Genomic DNA, 20746 nt, shown 5'->3' with positions numbered 1-20746 from the left:
CCTTACACAATATGAAATGACAATTTGAGCTGTAAATTTTTAGTTTCGAGATCCGGGCACGGCGGGCGCGACAGCAATGGATTTGCAAAATACCTATCCTTCAAAAGTCCCGATCGCCGCGTTCGCTCTAGAAACCTTGTTACAATTTATATAGACACAAGAGCGCGTTGAAATCTTTTGTTTTTGAAAGTTAAAGAACAAAACATGGTGATGAGCGCAATTCCTGTTACAGCATTCAGAGGCGTTTTATAGATAGTTACTGTGGTAATGATAATCGAGTTGTCTGCATTTCGTTCATTATCACTACATAGTATAAAATAAAGTCGCTGTCGCTGTCTGTCCGTCCGTATGTATGCTTAAATCTTTAAAACTACGCAACGGATTTTGAAGCGGTTTTTTTTAATAGATAGAGTGATTCAAGAGGAAGGTTTATATGTATAATATAGTAGAAAAACACTGATAATTTTAGATATTTCTAATGTGATGAGATGTAGTGTGCACCCGTGCGAAGCCGGGGCGGGTCGCTAGTTTTAAATAAGTAACTTTGATATCAGTTTGGGATAACTTAAATCGAGTTTTTTTCATTGATAAAATTGCAATGATAACCCCACCGGTTCTATTGATATACGTTGGCGAGGCACTAGTGAATGATGACAGGCGAGGGTGAAGTTATAGTGACGAATTCACCAGGAACTAACCACGATGGTTTCCAGGAGGGACCACGCGGTGGTCTACATGATAGGCCTATTAGAATCCATTCTCCACAAATATTTTTCCTCCAATTGGTACTGGGTTGGGGCTTTAGTATGAACCTAAGATTGTATCCTTAAATGAATAATCAGTTTTATAACATAAGATGTGGATGTGGGGGGGGGAAGTGATTGTTAGTAATGAGATTTAACAGCCCCATTGCTAGCAATACACCCTATCAGGTCGATCTGCTCGCGGTTTCCCCTGGAAACCATAGTGATTATTTCTTGTTCAAATGGTCACTATGGGCCAACTGACCTACTTTCATCTTCACCTGTCACCCTTCACTGGTACTCCGCCAGCATATACCTACCGATAGCGTAGGCGAGGGTACCATTCCGCCTTTACCCATTAAAAGAAAACAAAAGATGTGTGCGTGTGTGTACAAGAGAAGTAAACAATTGGTGTAGGTAATTGTGTGGAAAGCCACAGATGGTATGTATCATTCGTTCTATATTCTACGAAAGTATCTCGCGATGAGGCGAATATGTATCAAACAGTTTATCTATTTATATAGTAAAATATTGGTGGTGTAGCGATTAGCCACTCCGCCTCACTTATCAATGGTCTCAAGTTCGACTCCTACACAAAACTGTTTGTTTGTGTATTGTTTATATTAAAAATGTAAATAAGACATTGCCTTTTTGCATCACTGTGGTGCGCATATTATGTTATATATAAAAATCGCCCGTTTGTTAAATACTGTTTATTTTTTCTGTTACTATTGTCATATTTTTTGTATATTTTTTGATGCATAAAAAAGTTCATCTATATATCTATCTATCTATTCAAGTATGTCTATCCATTGGCCGATACTCATAATACCTATACGGTAGCTTTGTTTAGTTAGAAGCTGCTTGCTAATATATCTAATTCCATGTCATTTCATGCAGCCTCAATTTATTTAAAAAACGTAGAGTATGTTAATTTCTATTTTTGTATGCGTTATGCAATATCTTACACAATTCTGCACCGAATTTATGTACTAATCCTTTTTACAATGAATCTATAGGTTTTTCCAATCGATAGAATTTCGTTACATTTGTTCCGATTGAACTCGTCTTTTTTAGGAATAGAATCTTAAACAAAGTATATAATTTAAACAACTTTTAAGTACAAAAACACTGCAGGCAGACATTCATAAGGAGCGGGGCGGTGTAGACGGTACCTGGAGCGTGGTACCCACCTGTGAGGTGCCTGGTGGACGAGGACCGGCCTCGCGGTGCGGTGTCCCGCGGCCGCCTGCGCCTGCGCTGCTGCTCACCACACCGACTGGCACACACTGCACTGGAGCCGCACAGCGGACACACTGCACTAGGAGGTCGCGCGGGGCACGATGCGCGAGCGACGTCGCGTCGGTTGCGCGCTCACTGACAGACTGAGCCGCCGGCGCGGCGGCGGACACGCGGCGCGGCCATCAGCTGACACGCACTGCTGCGGGCCGCCGCGGCGCCGCACCGGGAACCACGGCCGCGAGCTTGACGAAACCGATGTCACCGCACTCGGAGCCTTACAGTGACGTGCGCCGTGCAGTAAGTACATCCGCAGTACAGACCACTTGAGCAAAGATTATCAACTGATTTATCTACAGCGTATTCTTACCTGTACAGGGGATCGAAAAAAGAAAATCAACTTTTTGCTTCCATACCTAATAACAGGATACGTTTAGCTCTTACTACGTGTGGTAAGCAAGTGTCTTCGGGGAGTGCTCAGTTTTTCTAGTACCTGCATATCTAGAATATTGATCAGTATGTTAAATTTCAGCCCGTGTATAAATGATGAAGAATTCTTCCTATTTTATTGTGGATTCTTGGACAATGGACTTCTCTGAGAGGTCATAAAGATCTAATGATATCAGGTAGTGAATAGCAGTCCTTTAACGTAGAATACTTCCTGAGCAAGTTCACAATTATTCGCCGCGATAGAACAATGCAGGTGGATGTGTCACACCCACTGTATGCAAATGAAGTTATTTCTATCTATGTCGGCCATGACTCGCTGTTATTAGAAACCTCACTGAATTCGAGTCCATCCACTTGGTTAATAAGGTCTATTAGTGCCATATTAGCGGTTCCATACAAACACAGGTTGATACCGGTCAAACAGTTCCATTTGAAAGTTCTATTCTATGCCGCTCACAGAACATCGTACACCGTGCATTCCAAAACACTGGCACGTTGCCATTTCAGACTTTTTATACAAATTTGACATTTAATCTCTATGTACGGCACCTACTTATTGTAGGACTGATAATAAGTATTCGTATGAATGTGGGCAAGTCTTTTGGAGCGAAACATGACGCACCACTCCACCGCGCAAATACGAAAACAAGACGAGCGTCCCTGCAAAACTTTACAAACGAATACAAAATAATCAAAAGATTCTAATCATATAACAATAAAAAGATTTCACGCACACAACACGGGAAGTAGCAAACTAGATTCTATTTACCGTTGAAGCTCGCGTCGCAAGAGCAGGGTTCACGCAGGTGACTGTCTAATAGACGTGAGTACTCTAATTCTAAATGTATCATGGTTGAATAGTAGTGTATTCGCTACGATGGGCAACTGAAGCGACTACATACTCCATTGGTGATCCACCGTTGTACACTGGGAGCGTAGGTGGATGTATTAGGTACCGGAGTGGAAAGGGACTGTTAGTAATGGGGTCTAACTGCCTCTTCGTTAGCAATATCAGGTCGACTTCCACGCGGTTTCCCCTGGAAACCATCGTGATTAATACTTGTTGAAATTGTCGTGATGAGCTAACGGACCTACTCATTCTCACCTATTGTATGGACCAAAAACTAAAAGTTCAGGGGCCGGCGAAGAGAGGTCAGAGAGGGCGGTTAACGATGACTTTCGTAGATTAGTATGCTGTTCGCAACAACTTAAATTAGTCGTACATCTTTGATGAGCCGGCCTGCCTGCCTCCTTGCGCTGGTGTCTTTCTCCACGGCGCAGCTAAGGAGCCTCACGGGCTCCGGAGCACGCACGACAACTTGTATTGAAACAGGGTCGCGTCATACTTCACGTGTCCATACACTTAATAGTTTTTCCATCAATAGAAACTTAGTTTTATTATGACATCTAACAAGTTGCACACAAAACCACGTCGTAAGCAGACTATGAATTTCACTTAGATGTTTATAGTAAAATAAATACACGAGACAGAGCGTATGCTGCTAATATCTCATGATCACTTTTCGCGCCAACGCCATATTGTTTTTTTTTTCGTCTATCCGATCATAGTTGCGCTCAGGTACTATGCGACAGCACCCTCTCGATTGGTAAAACGATCTTCAAGCCGTGAGATGCAACCTTTATAGGATTATCAACATTAAACTAGCCCAAGTACCTATCATCTATTACTGGTGCCCCGCCGGTCTATACCGATAGCGCAGACGTAGTCACTATTTCATTTTCACCCATTAAAAAAAAATAGGTATCTACCCAAACAAAGACGTATGTTAATAGATTAATAGATAAATTATTTCTTCACCTATACAAGCACACAATTAGAAGCGAAATAAAAATGTGTAAGTGGTTTTATGTGTCGTAACAGTGAAAAGGCAACCAGCTCAGCATTAAACTGCGGAGTACCCGCAGCGCTGATATTCTGCTGGCACTTAAAGAATAGACTATTAATAATTTTCTTGTTGTAATGTTATATACAGTTCCTAACCTCTTATGTAATCTTGCGTAAAATTAAAAAATGCGTAAAGTGTAGATATATAAGTTACAGTGAAGTGGTGGAAATAAGTTACACAGCAAGATAATATTAATAATAATGATTTACATTTCATATATCATTGCTGTGATAGATTTATTAAATACAAGAACAATTTAATAAGGCTGTGGTGAGATGATACTCACCAATGTTTATTATATATATATATCAACTTTTATAATATAATTGAACTTAAAAAAACAAGCAGACAAACAAACATTTTGTTATATATATATTTATATCATGACGCTTGGTCACGGGACTCATTCGCAAAATGCGCGCGCCGGTCGTGCAGGCGCTTTATGATTGTTTGTTGCGCGCGCAGAAAGATACCGCGCACGAGCCAGCGACCGGCGAGTTTTGTTAACTTGGACGATTCAAAAATTTATTTCTTTTATTGCAAAATAATCCTTGTATTTTAATTATTGATTAAATATATTTATAAGATGAACCCTACAATTAATCCTACAAGACCATTATCCTAATCCTAGACTGATGCAAGCATGTTGGTATGTTTTGATAGTATACAATGACTAGCGATAAGGCCGCCTTTTGTATCATTTCTTATTACAGTTAAATGTATTTACTTTTTTATAAATGGTGCAATAAAGTATAAATAAATAAATAAACTACAATGTTTATCGCAGGATATATAGTAGGGCATCCGCCTTTTTGAGTTTGTCAAAAATATGACAAGCTAAATTTCTAAGTGAAGGACATGAGATATTTGGGGTTAGAATTTGAGATTAAGAAAAAAAAACAAGTTTTATAGAGTGCAATCCAATGTATTATATTTTTTTATATCATGATGATGGAGCGGTAACCCCGCCTGCACTAATGGGAGTTGAGAATGAATCAGGTCAGTTAGCTCATCATGACGAATTCATTATAAATTAACAACGATGATTCCCAGGGAGAACCATGCAGAGGTCGACCTGATGGGACCTCAGGAGTGGCAACGTATGGGGGTATCATGCCATTCTAAGTTGTATATATATATATATATATATACATAATTAGCAATAGACCAGAAATGACCCTTATTACAATACACTCGTTTACAAGCTTTTTCAAAGTATTTTATGATTCTAATGTTGCGTTCGGAATGTTATTTGCTGAGAAGAATCCGCAAGAAGCTTATCAGTAACTCTTTTCAATTTATTTATGTACAAGATTATATTGATTTCTGTTTATATGTACTTTTATATACTAATATCAATGTGAAATAGACAAGTAAACATGAGGAGTATCCGTTCACGAGTATGACAGATGCGCTAGCCGTCATTGCCCTCAAGCATATGTCAGGAAGTTCAACGACCCGGCCACTACGTTGCCACTGGTTTGGAACTTAGAGAGCATGACTTGCTTCAAATTACTTGACTACATCATGAATAGAATTTACAACAATACACTACCCACCTGTGTGAAAATCAATGATCAGGCTGTTAGACCCCATTACTTTCTTCCTTCAATCCCTTAGCCCCTATGCAGTGTAGCTGGAGGTATTCTGTCTACACCTTCCACATTCCACCGAACATATTTGAATCCTGTTATAATGCAGGCGACGTTACCATTCAAGGGGTACGTATACCTATTACCTTTTGTAGGGGGAAAAGGGTTGTTAGTGATGATACGTAATAGATTGATTACTAGGGATATACTCTAGCAGGTCTACAAAATTTCCAACGGGAAACCGTCGTGGATATTTTTTGATGAATTCATAATGATAAGCCAACTGACCTGCTTTATCCTCCCCTATCATCCCTCACTAGTGCCCCGCCAGTTCTGGACCCATTCTGGCACTATTGGCGAGTGTATGTTTACATTAAGAATTTTTGTTTAATTGAGTGAGACATCATCACGTGCTCTAATACGAATCATTATAACATTATCGTCTCTATATGTTGGTCCAGATCCAGCACCCACTGCTGGACATTTTCCACGTGCGTTCCTCCGCTGTTGGCATCTTCAACTGACAACATACATGGCCCGTCCATTACTTAAGCTGATCCTGCGTTTTTTTATATTATTTTAAAAATTAATATAAAATTATAAAGAAAATTGAAAGATCTGAAGGATTCCACATTTTTTTTTCACCTTAGAATGGCAATCAAGCTGACGACTCACCTGATGTAAAGTGGTAACTGTCACTTGTAGACACGAGTAGCGCTATGAACATAACAGACTATACTGTTTCTCTCATGCGTTACCACTCCTGAGGACTTAGGTGTTATTCCTCTGTATCCTGTCAATTCACTGCCATATCCTACCATTTAAACCTAAACACAGCCTTTAGAATGGAAAGACATGTGGGCTTCTTACCATATCCTAACCGTGTGTTCTGTAATATTCCTGTTGTTCATGTCTACAGAGAACGGTTATCATTTCTCATCAGGTGAGCTGTCTTATTTATTTAGTTTCATAAAAAAAATATAATTATGCCCATACTTCCTACAGAGATAGTTATGAAGCATTTCTCATGGCCACATCTCACCAAGCATATTAGCATCCAATATGGCACGGAAAAAGTCTACGGTCACCATACAGGTAATTTGGTTTGGATGAGCCTAGAACGGTGTTTTCCAACGCGGGGCCCACGTCCCACAGGGGGGCAATTTGCTAATTAAGGGGGGCAATTAAAAAATAGAGTAAAAGCTATTTTAACCGTCTTGTTTCGGGCTATTTAAATGTAATGCTACGAGTAGATACCGGTGCCAAATTTAACAAAAAAAAAAAAAAAAAAAGTAAATAAAAAAAATGCTGTAGATATTTATTAGGTATAATTTCGTTTGACGTTACCAAAATATCAACTGGGCAATAAGAGTCAAGTAAACTTTGTCGGGAAAACTTATTTATGGAGGCATAAAAATTTTAGAAATGTTCAAGCGAGGCATGGCACAATAAAGGCTGGGAAACAGTGGCCTAGAACAAAAATAGCTATGACACTGGGACTTCGATGAAACACATTATAAAACGTTTGTTGGTAGACAAGTGAATACACAAATAAATACAACAACAAATTAATAAACAATTTGCATATTTATTTAATAATAATTAAGTTTATTGCGTTACAATTTGACTACGATTCGTAAACACGAGATTCGAAGAGTAATCCTAGTAGTTCTAGTAGGACATAACAGCATGTAGCTACTACACAGTGGTAACGATAGAAAAATACTTTTTAAAGATTTAAATCACAACGTATTCTAAATATAAGACGCCAGCACGGCGGCGGCGCCGCGCCGCCTCCGCAGCGAGCTCGACAACCACTTGCCAACGACGACTTACACATCCTACATATAAAGCACTGTTTGTCTTTGAATAAATGAACGGATGAAAACTCTTTTTTGTTGCCTTCAGAGATATCACGAAATATAAATATTAACAATATGTACACAAACTAAATTACATAGAAGCAAGATAAGGAGGCACGAATGGGCGGCCTTATCGTTGAATAGCGACCTCTTCCAGGCAACCGTAGGATGGAGAGGAATCATTGTGTCTGGTCGAGGCGTTACAACAAATAATAGAGAGAAAATGGGCTAAAGATAATTAATAAGAAGCATAAATAATGTAAATAAAAAAATACTCACACATAACGATAATAAAATACTTATGTGTTACATAAATGAAAATAATACATAAATATATATGAATATACATATATAAAGTTATATAAAGAAAAATATATCTACTAAAATGTATTACGTACTACGATGGCGACGATTTTCTTAAATAGTAATTTTTTTATTTGCAACTTAATATTCGGCAATGATTTTATTTTTCTCATAGTAACTGGCAGCAGCCTTTGGAATATCACAGCTGCGTTATCATACAAAACTTCCATCTAATGAAATTTCCCCGCGCGAACAAGCGCCCACTGATGACAACTTAGCAATATTTCAGTGCAATAAAATATCTTTGTCCTGTATACATACAAGTATACGGAAATATTAAATTTAATACGTGGATAGTTATCGTAAGACAATGAACATTGAAAATAGTTTGCGGACAAATAGCGACGCACGCGAGTGGCGATGTCGCGCACACAGCACACGGCACGCGGCACGCGGCACCGAGCAGCAGGCAGCAGTGCGGTGCCGCGACACGCCGACTGAATAAATCAACGTATAAAAACGTCCGCGAACGCAGTGAAATACCCACGAAACAGAACATAGGGTGATGCCACGCAGCACTCGGCTCCATTGCAAATAGTGAAATTAAGTTTATTACTAGTTCATATTAATATTTAATTATTATTCGTTGAATATTATTAAAAAAAAAATTATAACCTTAATAAAATAATTATATCACAGATCGAAGTAGGTTCTCGTGAACCGCAGCTGGTGGAATGTTTATAATTGTACAAAATGGTGCTATTCATCCTTGTCAAATATCATACAATGAATTTGTTTTTCCATTTCTAAATATAAAAATCATACTATATTATTAAAAATATGATGACAATGTATCATCGGGCAGCGCCGCGATGTTGATTATTTACGTACAGTACGCTTGAAGAAATATTAACATGGAGGGACACTGGCAGCGGCGGCGGCGCGGCGCGGACGCACGTACGAGTGCGAGCAGGCAGAGGTTTGCTCGACTCACTAAGTAGAATAACTATCACCTAGAGCTTAGCGTACACTCTACACGGGGGAATGTTCGAGAACTGACAGCGACAACTCCTGGAAAGCTAAATATATACAATCGGTAGTAGGCTGCAGCGGCACAGCGGAAGGAACCCTTTTCTCCCGGGGATCCAGCGGTCGGATAGACAGAGCAGGGCGTCGCGCGCGATCACGTGACTGATGGGGACACGGCGATCGCGCTACAATAAGCGATGGCCGGGCACTAGTCGCGGTGGTCGGCGCGGTCGGGGCGATCGGCGCGGTCGGGCCGGTCGGCGCGAGCGGCGCGGCGGTCGCGGTCGTCGTCGTCGTCGTCGCTGGACAGCGCCTCGCGCGCGCCTGCCTCGCAGCAGGCGCGGTCCGCGGCCTGCAACACCGCGCACGCGCCGCGTGAGGCGACCTGCACCTTGCACGCTCACATTTCATGTCGAGTTCAGTTTTTAATAAAACTACGACAGATGTCAATTTTTTTGGTAAGAACGGCGTGTGCGTTTTTTTAACGAACAATTTCTATTGACACTTCCTAAACTTTAATTTGACCACTTTCATCTTTTAGGAACTTGAATGTTCAGTATTACTAGTGTAGGAGTACATGATCCCCGGAGCCGGATAAGGTGTAAGTGCGCAAGCGGCGGCGGCGTAGGTGTACCTGTGGGCAGCGCGGCGCGGGCGCGGGCGCGGGCGCGGGCGCGCGGTGGCTCTCGGGCAGCAGGTGGTAGGCGCAGCAGGGCGCGGGCGGCCGCCAGCGCGGCAGCAGCAGCACGCACGGCAGCTCGGCGTGCAGCGCGCCGCACGAGGCGGCGGCGCGCGGCGCGGCGCGGCCGGCGCGCGGCCGCCGCCCGCCCGGCGCGCGCTCGTTGAACTCCAGCGTCTGCGAGCCGCGGCCCGCGCCCACCCACCACCAGCACGCCGCCGCCGCCGCCGCCGCCGCCGCCTCGTGCACGCTCTCCTGCGCGGGACACGCTACTGCACACTACCCACACCTGGCCGACAGCTTTCATAGAATACGCGTCGTCTGCATTTAGCCACCTATCACATGTACTTAATTCCCACCTACCACGTGTCCAGGCGTGACGAGAGAGCGCTGTCCGGCAACAGCTTTCGCAGTACCACGGTACTCGTCCGCTGAGACGCCATTCAAAATGAGTTGCGAGTTACCCAAATTGCGGGTCATACGCTCCATAGGAGTATACATCAACATCGACGGCGCGGAATTGAAGATATAATGCGCCTGTCGCCCCCCAGTGAATGAATTTTGCCCCTCCGGTATCCGGAACGAACTAGACGGGAAGAATCCTATTTTTAATAATGTATTGGGTCTAGCGCATCCAACACACATACTGACTAATCTTCATCTATACTCGGACGTTCTGAACATCGTACTTATCCATCAAATGGCCTGCCCGGTCATTATAAAAACATTGTATGATTTAAACACACAGCACCTCCCGGTTCTAGTCACGGTTGACCTCGCCACTACAACAGTACCTCCGAGGTCGGAGCGGCGGAGTACTAACTGTACGGTTTATCGCACAGACCTCCAGCACATTCCCCTCGACGGTGACTTTATAACGTCTGAGGGAATAGAGGCCGCCCCTGTCGCTTTCAAAGAGCGTATTCAAAATGCTCTACTCACGACTCACGATGTTATTGTTTTTATTTTTTCCCACACCTTTTTCTCCTAGCCTGGACTATTTGCAATAGCACCGGTTCGGCCCCCCGGGCCCAAAATTAACGACGCGCAGGCGGCAGCCCGCGCAGGGTAAGCTGTGGCAAGGAGTTTAAACCCGAGGCCCGGACCCGTGTCCCCGTAAAGGGATGTAGATGGCCGTGATTATTACAGATATCGACATGGATGTGTTTGTAAAAAAGCTGCAATGTTACAATTTGTACATATATGTTCAAAACTCATTTTTGGAAAAAAGCGACCCGGCTGTTTTATGTATTACTTGCTCCAAATGGAAAAAGCTAAGTTGAAACGGTGACGATATAGTCATATAGAGTGACGCTCGCTGGGTAGCTAGCCGGTGAGCGGCAGTACCTGGTCAGCTATCGGATGCAGCGCGCGCCGCGCGTACAGTGCCCGCCAGCGCGGCGCGCCGCCGCCGCCGCCGCCGCCGCCGCCGCCGACTACGCCGCCGCCCGCCGCCTCGCCCGCCGCCGCCGCGCCCGCGTACAGACCCACGTTTGCGTATCTGCAATATAGACACACACACATCGAATCGATTTAATCATCACTGAATCTACAGTTCATTTTCAAATATTGTTATCGATCGATATATAAGGTGTTACCAAGTTATCTGCATTCCCTTTAAGGGGATATAGTATTACACATATACGTTACGATAATGATAGAATTTGGTATCTCAAATATTATAGTATTTTTCATAGAAAACAAACATTCTTAATAAATGTAATTTTTTCACCCTGTGTAAAAAACTCTTTTATTGGTCCACATTTGAAATATCATATTTTAACATAAGCGAAGTCTTTCCCATGACCACGTAAGAAGTCTAGCACAGTTGAATGTCATTGGGTACCTTTATCTAACTCGACACGTGACGCATAATCATTTATAATGGTAGGCATGGAGTCCAACTTACGAGAACACCAAACCTTTCTTGAAATAATATCATTGCATGCACAGTCATACTAGCACATTGCCGAAACCAAAATACAATTTCTAGGTAGTCTAAGATAGTACACTGTTGTACACGAAAGATGGCTACGTTCATGTGTAATTACGAAAACAAACGCACAACGCGCAGACGTCAGATACGTAACTATTGTGTAGGTATAAAATTCTGAGGTCCATGCGAACTGTGATCCTTGGTGCGCCAATAAATAACGCCGCGACCTTGGCTTATTGGATTAAATGCACTTTTTTTATTTTCTCGTCAATAGTGGCGTTTTTAAGGCTGTTCACTGACTTTTAGAGTTACTCCAATACTATTGCAGTTGTGACTAAAGCGGCAACGTCGCTTTTTTATACAGAGTGAAAAATTTACATTTATTACGAATTTTTGTTTTATATGAAAAATTTTATGATATTTGAAACATTAAATTCTATCATTATCGTAACGTATACGCGTAATACTATATCCCTTTAAAAGAAATGTAGATAATTTGTTTACATCTTACATTATATAAAACTGATCATCGGTTACTACCAATTTCTGAACTAGTGTGGATTTTATTCGAAGCTTAAGATCAACGGAAGTTTAAATATGAGGTTTACCAACGATCTTACGAGTGAAATAAACATTAGAAGTACAAACCCGGGCTCGGCGTGTGCGTGCATGTGGGCGTACGGCGGCGCGGGGTCGTCGTAGGGCGGGTGGCGCGGGTGGCGCGGGTCGTCGGGCGGCGGCCGCGGCGGCGCGGGCGGGCATCAGGCGGGCAGGTCCACCACCGCCACGCCCGCGTACGACCGGCCCACCGACATGCTGCCGCTCAGCATCGTCCACGTGTCCGTCGCCGGGTCGAACACCTGCGCACAACCGCGCACTCGCCTGTACTTGCCGACCTTCCAAACTCGGCTGACGGTACAGGACAGATTACGATGGAACACAGAAGCTTCTTTTTTTTAAGCGAGTTAATGCTACGTAAAGGTTAGAGAGCACGGCGCTCGCGGCGTACCTCGACGGTGTCGAGGTTGGCGGCGCCGTCGTCGCCGCCGACGACGTAGAGGCGGCCCTGGTGCGCGGCGACGGCGGCGTTGCGGCGCGCCGAGTGCATGTGCGGCGCGGGCTGCCAGCCGCGGCCGGCGCGGTAGCGCTCGACCGAGCGGCGCACGGCCGGCCCGTCGTGGCCGCCCACCGCGTACAGCGTGTCGCCCAGCACGCCCACGCCCGCGCCCGACCGCCGCGCCGCCATCTGCTCGGCCGCCTCCCACGCGTCCGCCGCGGGGTCGTACCTGCGCGTCGTACCCACTCGCATCACATACATACGAGTACAAGCTTTCAACTGAGCCCTACCAGTCTATTATTTATTTATTCACAGGAAAACCAGGGCTATACCAGAGCAAGTAGATACGGTTTAGGATCACAAACCGAGCCACTAGTAAGTTTTCACAAGTAGCGATAGAAATTAACAAAAAAAAGTATAAATAAATAAAAGGAATGAAAAAAAAAACGAAGATTGAAATATAAAGTAAAAATCAAATGTAAATATTTAATTAAAATACGACCTTCTTATCTATACGATAGGTATTTAACCAGACTATGAATCAAAAATTGCTTACTCAGTTGGTCACTCGCTGATATTATATTTTTCGAAAATAAATCGATATTAAAAATTCTATAAAGAGTATTAAAGTTGTTGCTAGCTCGCCAAAGGAACGAATTTTGTTTATAATTCCATGACACTAGTGGGACAAATAGAGTGGAATAGTTTTATGTTACTACATAAATTAAAACTATTGTGTTCAAGGCAATCGACCTCGGTGGAAGCTATCCTCATCAGATATGCAATGTCAGCGATATTTCTGCGCTTTCCGAGTGGGAGAAAGTGGTATTTTTTACAGAATTCAAGATAATTTTTAGTATCATATATCTATCATATCATTCGCAAACAATAATGTGTCATATAATAATCCAATATACAGAATGTGCAAATTGTACAACGACATTGATTGTAAATCGGATATTGACATATTCTATCAGCAATTTTCATTGTATCGAAGCACTTTACATACATTGATAACCTAATAGTTTATAAGCATAGTTTGGTAGTTTTGTTTTTGATTTGATTGTTTTGTATCTAGTTTTTATCATTGATTCTTTTTGTAGTAAAAATCAACGTATTCTGTTTCACCTCTGTGAATGTTGAGCACAACTATAATTGGACTGCAGACTTATAATGCTAACATATTGTTGTATTCTATTGTTAAAAGTTTTGTTTGTAATCTGTTGTTGTATTACAAAAATAAAAATAAAATAAAAATAAATCATATAATCTATAAGCCAAAAAACTAATAAATTATTTCTGGATGTTTTCAAGGCGAGATATATAAGTTTTATACGAGGTCTGTCCGGAAAGTTCGTATAAAAGTGTTCTGGAATGCGAGAAAGAGGAGTGGGGAGGCCAGGTAAGCGCAGGACCCCTTCCTTATGTCCCTAACAATGCTTCAGTTCTGGTCTGACCGCCGTGCGGTGCGAACTGGCTTGTCACGCCATCTGTGAAGTTACCTCTTAACGAAACCCCGTCGGCATGGAGCCCGCTTCCGTTGAAGAGCAGCGCGTCGTAATCAAGTTTCTCTCGAAACTCGGCAAGAATGGCCGTGAAATTTTTGCCGATCTCAGTTTATGGGGATGATGCTGTGAAGGAACCAACCGTCCACAAGTGGCTAAAAAGATTCAGAGAGGGCCGAGAAAGCGTTCAAGATGACCCACGTTCAGGACGTCCTTCCACTTCACGTATGTCGGATTTTAGATTTGTAAGGCGTATTTTACTCCTAACTAATGAACAGTATAGAATTTTTAAGGTTTTGGCTTGCTGAAAATAAGTTGAGCTGCGCATTAAGAATCCGAGTGCCTGTGAAGCTTCGGTTACAAAATCGTCGATATGAACGTCAAAAATTTATTTCGTATCATAGGTAACATATAAATCTTTATTAGCTGTTGTTTTTTTTTCTGGAATTCATTAATATTGTATTTAGTAGCAATTAATTTGGATTTACGTGTAAATGTGACTATAAAGCATTTAGTGGGGTTAAGGTCTCGATTATCATTATCATTATTATTAGGTATAGAATCAGTATCGAGGCGTCGAAGATCAGATTAAGGGCATCACATGTCGCTTAGGGAAGATACGGTCCTAAATGTTTTTTCACAAAATTAAATATTTTTTTCATAAATACTAATCGGGCAATAGATACGAAAAGTATAACAGGCGGAGGGCGGGCGCACCTCTCGACGGTCTGCAGGCACTGGCGCGAGGCGCCGTCGTAGCCGCCGACGGCGTAGATGCGGCCGTCGAGCACGGCCACGCCGACCGACGAGCGGCGCGTGGCCATGGAGGCGACGGGCCGCCAGGCGCCGTGGCGCGGGTCCAGCGCCTCGGCCGAGCTGAGGCCGGCGGCGCCGTCGAAGCCGCCCACGGCGTACAGCACGCCGCCCAGCACGGCCACGCCCAGCGTCGAGCGGCGCGCGCCCAGCGGCGGCCCGGCCGACCACGAGTCGCTCGCCACGTCGTACACGTCCACGCTGCGCACGCGCAGCGTGCCTGCACAGCGGCACGGTCAGTACGCGGCGACGCTACGCGCGAGGGGCGCGAGGGGCACGAGGAGGGGACCGGGGGTCGTACCGTTGAAGCCGCCGACGGCGTACACCTTGCCGCCGAGCACGGCCAGGCCGGCGCGGCAGCGGCGCGCGGGCAGCGGCGCGGCGGCGCGCCAGGCGGCGGCGTCGAGGCGGCACAGCTCCACGTCGCGGATGGCCTTGGGCGCCTGGCCGCCCACCACGAGCAGCGCGCGCGGCGGCCGCGGCGGGCGGCGCGGCCGCGCGCGCCGGCTGGCGGCGGCGGCGGCGGCGCGCCGCTCGGGCCGCAGCAGGTGGTAGGACAGCGCCTCGATGACCAGGTCCTTGACGCGCAGCCCGGCGCCGGCCAGCGGCTCGGCGGCGGCGCGGGCCACCAGCCGCTCCTGCGGCAGCAGCGGCAGCCGCACGTGCTCCAGCAGCATGCCCAGCGACGCCGCGCGCGCCTGCACCGCCGCGGGACCGTCACTCACGTGTACTCCCTGAGCTTCCTTCATCATTTTAGGTAAAAGTATGCCATGTACCTCTGGGTCGTGCTGCATCCAGCGCACGACGGCATCGAGGACGACCTCCTCGTTGGGGACAGTGATGCGGTCACTGTCCAGCAGCTGCGCCAGCACGTCTGCCGACAGCGCTAGGAACTCCTCCGTCTCGAGCACCTGGATACAGTCACATGACAAAAAATTACATCTAAACAATAATGCATTAAATATGTATCCCATCAAAAACATAATGTAAAATGAGTGCCAAGTTCAATATTATGATATATGCCTTGGTTATTATATATGACTTCGACGACAAAAGAAGTGAGATCTAAATGGGTGCCAAGTTCAATGGTCAGTCCTGAAATTTATTTATAACAACATAAAATATCATTACTTCTTATAACTTAGGATAATTATAATGCATTGTAGTAATAAAGTCTGACTTGGCTAGTTTCCATATACAAATTATATTATAGCCTTTGCAAGCTCTAAACTTGTTACTTGTTAGTTCTTTCTTTACTATTCCGAAAATTTGGCTTGCTGGTAGAAACTAGCTATCGAATATAACAATTCATATATGAGAACTAGTCAAGGCAGACCATAGAATCAATTAAGTGAAAAATTATAATAAAATGATAAAAAATTACCAGTTTCTGATTTATTCCTTTGTATTCACCTAATTACTTATGTGCATGCCAAATTTGAACTTTCTAGGTTCTATCTGGAACTGAGTTAGAGTTTTGATCTATAAATCAGTGAGTGATAAAAATGACGATTTTTGGACGTTAATATTTAAATAACCGTTGGAGATGTTTATGAAATTAGGAGCACATGTATATCTCGCAAGTGTCAATATATTAGCCGCTCCAAATGTTGCGTGTAGCGTTAGACGCGGTGGTGGTCGCCAGGTGTGCTGCGTGGTAGAGGAGGCGAGGCGAGGTGAGGCGCGCGTACCTCGACGAAGTGGTCGTGCACGTAGCGTGCGGCGGCGAGCGCCAGCTGGCGGCAGGCGTGCAGGTCGGCGAAGGCGCGGATGCCGAGCGCGTTGTCGGGCGCCAGCGCCGCCGCCAGGAAGCCGCACGCCGCCGCGCGCACGCCCGCCACCTGCAGCAGCGACGCCGCCGACAGCAGCGCCTGCCGCCGCACAACCAACTGTGTTCTACACTCATGTACACGATAAATCATTCGCAAGTAATGTTTTCATCTCATTTGTAAAGATCTGAATGTACTCATTGCTGGTACCTTAGAATAGTAATCATGGAGATTACCTGCACGTTATCCTCCGTAATAACGAGCGATTCCGGCATGTAAATGTACTCGATGATAGCTTCCAGGGCTTCAGGCTCCACATTCTGGATACATTACAAAAAATTGTGCAAAAAAAGTACAAAAGCCTTGAATTAAATATATTTATGCAACAAATGATGTTAAACATGTTCTGTGATTGACTGATTATGGAGCAATGGGCTGGTTCGCAGTAAATTTTATAATATGATCTGACTGGGGTGACCTCGGCAATTCTCTCAATGACGGAGTATGAGATTGTATTGTCTTCCTCTTCTTTTACATAAGCATACTGTGCGTAGGAAAAGGAAGGGTATACATATAGAAAATAGAGAGGTACCAAACTGCTCAACCCTAATTATTTTGAAATTATTAAAGCAAATGCGCAAAAAGTGATATTGCATAAAAGTGCAGGACTACCAGTAGTGAATTTAATAAATGCTAATTTCAATATATATTGAAATTACTAAATTATTTGACAATGCACTTCACTGCATTTACTTTATACAGCTGTTATGTACCCTTTGGTACTCATACTGTGAAGGCAAATCTAATATTCAATTGAGTAACATCCATGGAACTGTTTGCTCACACCATGACGTGACCATACAGCACCTGTATAGTGACGACGGGCCGCGTGCGCTCGTCGAACTGCGTGAACATGGCGAGGAAGTACGGCGACGCGGCCGCCAGCACGGCGCGGTGCGCCCACACGCCGCCCGCCGCCTTCGCCTCCGCCGCCGCCGTCGTCCCCGTCGTCCCCGTCGTCCCCGTCGTCCCCGTCGTCCCCGCCGTCCCCGCCGTCCCCGCCGCCGCCGCCCCCTCCGCCGGCACGCTCTCCGCCTGCGCCTACGCATTCACTTGTATCCTTGAATTTATTGTTTTTGTAAATAACATCTCATTGTCTACGTGCGATGGTTAACACTTTCCGTTAGGTGACTTGTTTGTAATTCCAAGTTACATAAATTTACATAAAGTTGCATAAAATTGTTGCCAATGCAAATCAGCGTCATGTTGAGATAGACAGGACATACAGCTGCGGGACACCAATTTAGTGTTCTTTTCTCCTTTTTGTTTACTGTTAAATATTTTTTGTCATTAAATTTAAAATCAAGCACTAAATATTACTTATTTTATTTCTTTTTTAAAAAGAAAATAATTAAGTACCTTGCAACCATATGTACATGACAGACTGGAGCTCCTCCGGGGAGCAATCATAACATGTTACTAACTACTAATCATTGAACAGCTGTCTATCCTCATTAGACAAGGATACTCTCCTTGATATTAACCTAATAGAACATGAGCTTTTACTTAGTTTTCCCACTCTGGTATGTGACACTGGTCTGGTATATAAGAAACAAATTGTTGACATTAGAGAAATACATAATGAGAAGGGAGACCTGCAGGCGCACGTCGGCGAGCGTGCCGTCGCGGCGCAGGCCGGCCAGCGTGGAGAGCAGCGCGGCGGCGTGCGCGGTGCTGTGGACGCCGCCGCCGGCCGCCACCGCCGCCGCCGCCGCCGCGCGCTGCGACGACTCGTCCAGCGACGACTGCGACGCGCACCGCATCAGGGTGCTGCCCACACACATACATACAATATAAGGATCCACTTCTAGCAAAATATATGTGTCTCAAAATTCAATGATAAACCAGCAAGGGGGCAAAAGTTTATAACTAGCTAGGGAAAAATCTAAAAAAGGAACCAGCTCTTCTTGTTCAAAAATGACAAATAACATTATTAAAGCAGCTAGTGCTCCAACAATCTGCAACAATTCATGCCACAAAAATAGAATATTGTCCTCTCTCTTTGAGTACTCTGGCTCATTTTGATTGGGCATGCAAACAATTACTATTCTATTGAAAATACCTACTGAACTTATAGATTTTAGCTATTTATATATTTTATTTATATTTTAAGCTATTTTCCTATTTTCCTGACTATGACAAAGCAAAAAGGATCCTCCTTTTCTCCTCTATTCATATCTAGCAATATGTTTATTTATAGAAGTCACTTAAATTTATTATTAAAGATAGATTGATAAAAAAACACTACTACCACAGAAATTTATGCCAAAATAGAGTTTAGCAAGTTGACATCAAAACAACACACGTGCCCAGCCTCAACATCTACTGCCATCTATATCTATACTATATTATAAAGAGGAAAGATTTGATTTCATATATGTTTGTTTATAATAATAGATAGACTCAAAATTACTTAAACAATTCGAAAAATTATTTCACCTGTAGCAAGCTGCATTATCAGTAAGTAACATAGGCTATATATTACTTTCATAAAAAATAGAGTTCCCGAGGACAATTATAATCATATAAGCAAAAGCAAAAACATTTATTTATTACTAATATAAAATACTAATTTATCTTTCTATCTACATGTGTGAAGCAGGGGCGGATTGCTCATTTACAGTATAGAGAAATAATGACTGAATACATACCTGTACCTGCCCCTGTCCCCATCTCCTTCTGCAGCACTGTTGTCCACACCTAATCTGTTAATATTCAATATAACATTCAATTAAAGTTACATTTCACACTATTTTCATTACTAGCAGTTTTATACATTTGATCTCATTTTATTATAAATTAGCTAAAAATAAATAGCACTTTAAATTTACAATGTGGTATGTTTAAAGTCTAGATTGAATTCACAGTTAATTCAACATTTGGCTTTGTGCAAAATTGCATACTAGCAGGCACTAGTTGGGAGGCCCTTGGATTAGAAGATATCCTTAGGGTTGACTATAGGTCACATATTCCTAGGTGCCTGTGGTATTACACCTCCTACCATCATAGGCTTATCATCTAAACGATCTATCATTAATCACATATGTCATGATTACATTAACATTAAATTATTTACATCTATTCTATTAATATTATATTGTTATAGAACAGTGTCCCATATGAGAATTATAAACTGTTGTCATCAATCCATAGCTCATTTTCTCTATACTACTGAGATATTGAATGTCATTTAATAGGAAATAGTCCGTTTTTTGTAACAGAACTTGCAATAATGATAAGTAGGGTCAGGTCAAGTCGAGACTCAAGGGAATAAATCCATTGTTATTATACTAACGGTGAACGCTCCTGCTCCGGCTCCCCGTTGCCGTCCATATCGAGGTTTAGTCTCTCCAGCTTAAGGGCTCAATGCTCCAACGTTTCTCACCAGCATCCAATCTCTGCTTGCCACACAGTCTTCCGTGAACAACGATAGATCATTTCACAGGCTTGTTTACTATCAGTTCGTAATGAGATGCACGTTATCACTTATTGAGTTTACTCCCTATGTAATATTACCTTTCTTCGAGATCAATAAGTTAAATATTATTAAAATATTTAATATTAATGTACTTTTTATTACAATTTTGCAATTTCGCAATATAAAACATACGGTGGGTTCACAAACACAAAATGGAAGTAAACATGACATGACACATGACGTATGACGGTGACAGTGACAACTAACTAATCAAAACTAAAAAATAAAAACAGAACAAAAAAAAGAATTCTTACCGAGCTTACCTACTCTTATAAATTATTATTCCTAAATCTATATTGAAATCCCTCTAAATCTCCAAAAAGA

At 43.3% G+C, this 20746-nt stretch overlaps 2 protein-coding genes across 6 annotated transcripts in view; both read right to left on the bottom strand.

Moving 5' to 3' along the window:
- LOC116412909 (calpain-3-like) overlaps positions 1-2402 on the bottom strand; it is a 37612-nt gene extending 35210 nt beyond the window's left edge. Inside the window, exon 1 of one of the 5 annotated variants that reach the window (XM_052895169.1) lies at positions 1937-2402. The gene's annotated coding sequence lies outside the window, so the exon portion shown is untranslated. The remainder of the gene's footprint in view (positions 1-1936) is intronic. The other 4 variants (XM_052895168.1, XM_052895164.1, XM_052895166.1 and 1 more) reach the window with 4 other exon arrangements.
- Positions 2403-11170: 8768 nt separating this feature from the next.
- On the bottom strand, positions 11171-20746 carry LOC113513455 (kelch-like protein 3). The gene is made up of 12 exons (XM_052895163.1): positions 20240-20746; positions 19596-19649; positions 18540-18714; positions 17752-17985; positions 17121-17204; positions 16807-16986; positions 15892-16026; positions 15417-15813; positions 15020-15335; positions 12750-13026; positions 12389-12600; positions 11171-11305 (listed from the first exon to the last, which is right to left on the bottom strand). The coding sequence occupies exons 1-11, from the start codon at positions 20275-20277 to the stop codon at positions 12502-12504; spliced, it is 1989 nt and encodes a 662-aa protein (XP_052751123.1). The 5' UTR covers positions 20278-20746; the 3' UTR covers positions 11171-11305; positions 12389-12501.

This window comes from Galleria mellonella, unplaced genomic scaffold (genome assembly GCF_026898425.1).
Source record: "Galleria mellonella isolate WM207_F2 unplaced genomic scaffold, CSIRO_AGI_GalMel_v1 utg266, whole genome shotgun sequence".
In the NCBI taxonomy this organism is placed as follows: Eukaryota; Metazoa; Arthropoda; class Insecta; order Lepidoptera; family Pyralidae; genus Galleria; species Galleria mellonella.
The sequence above is the reverse complement of the archived record's forward strand: the minus strand, read 5'-3'. Positions and strand labels throughout refer to the sequence as shown.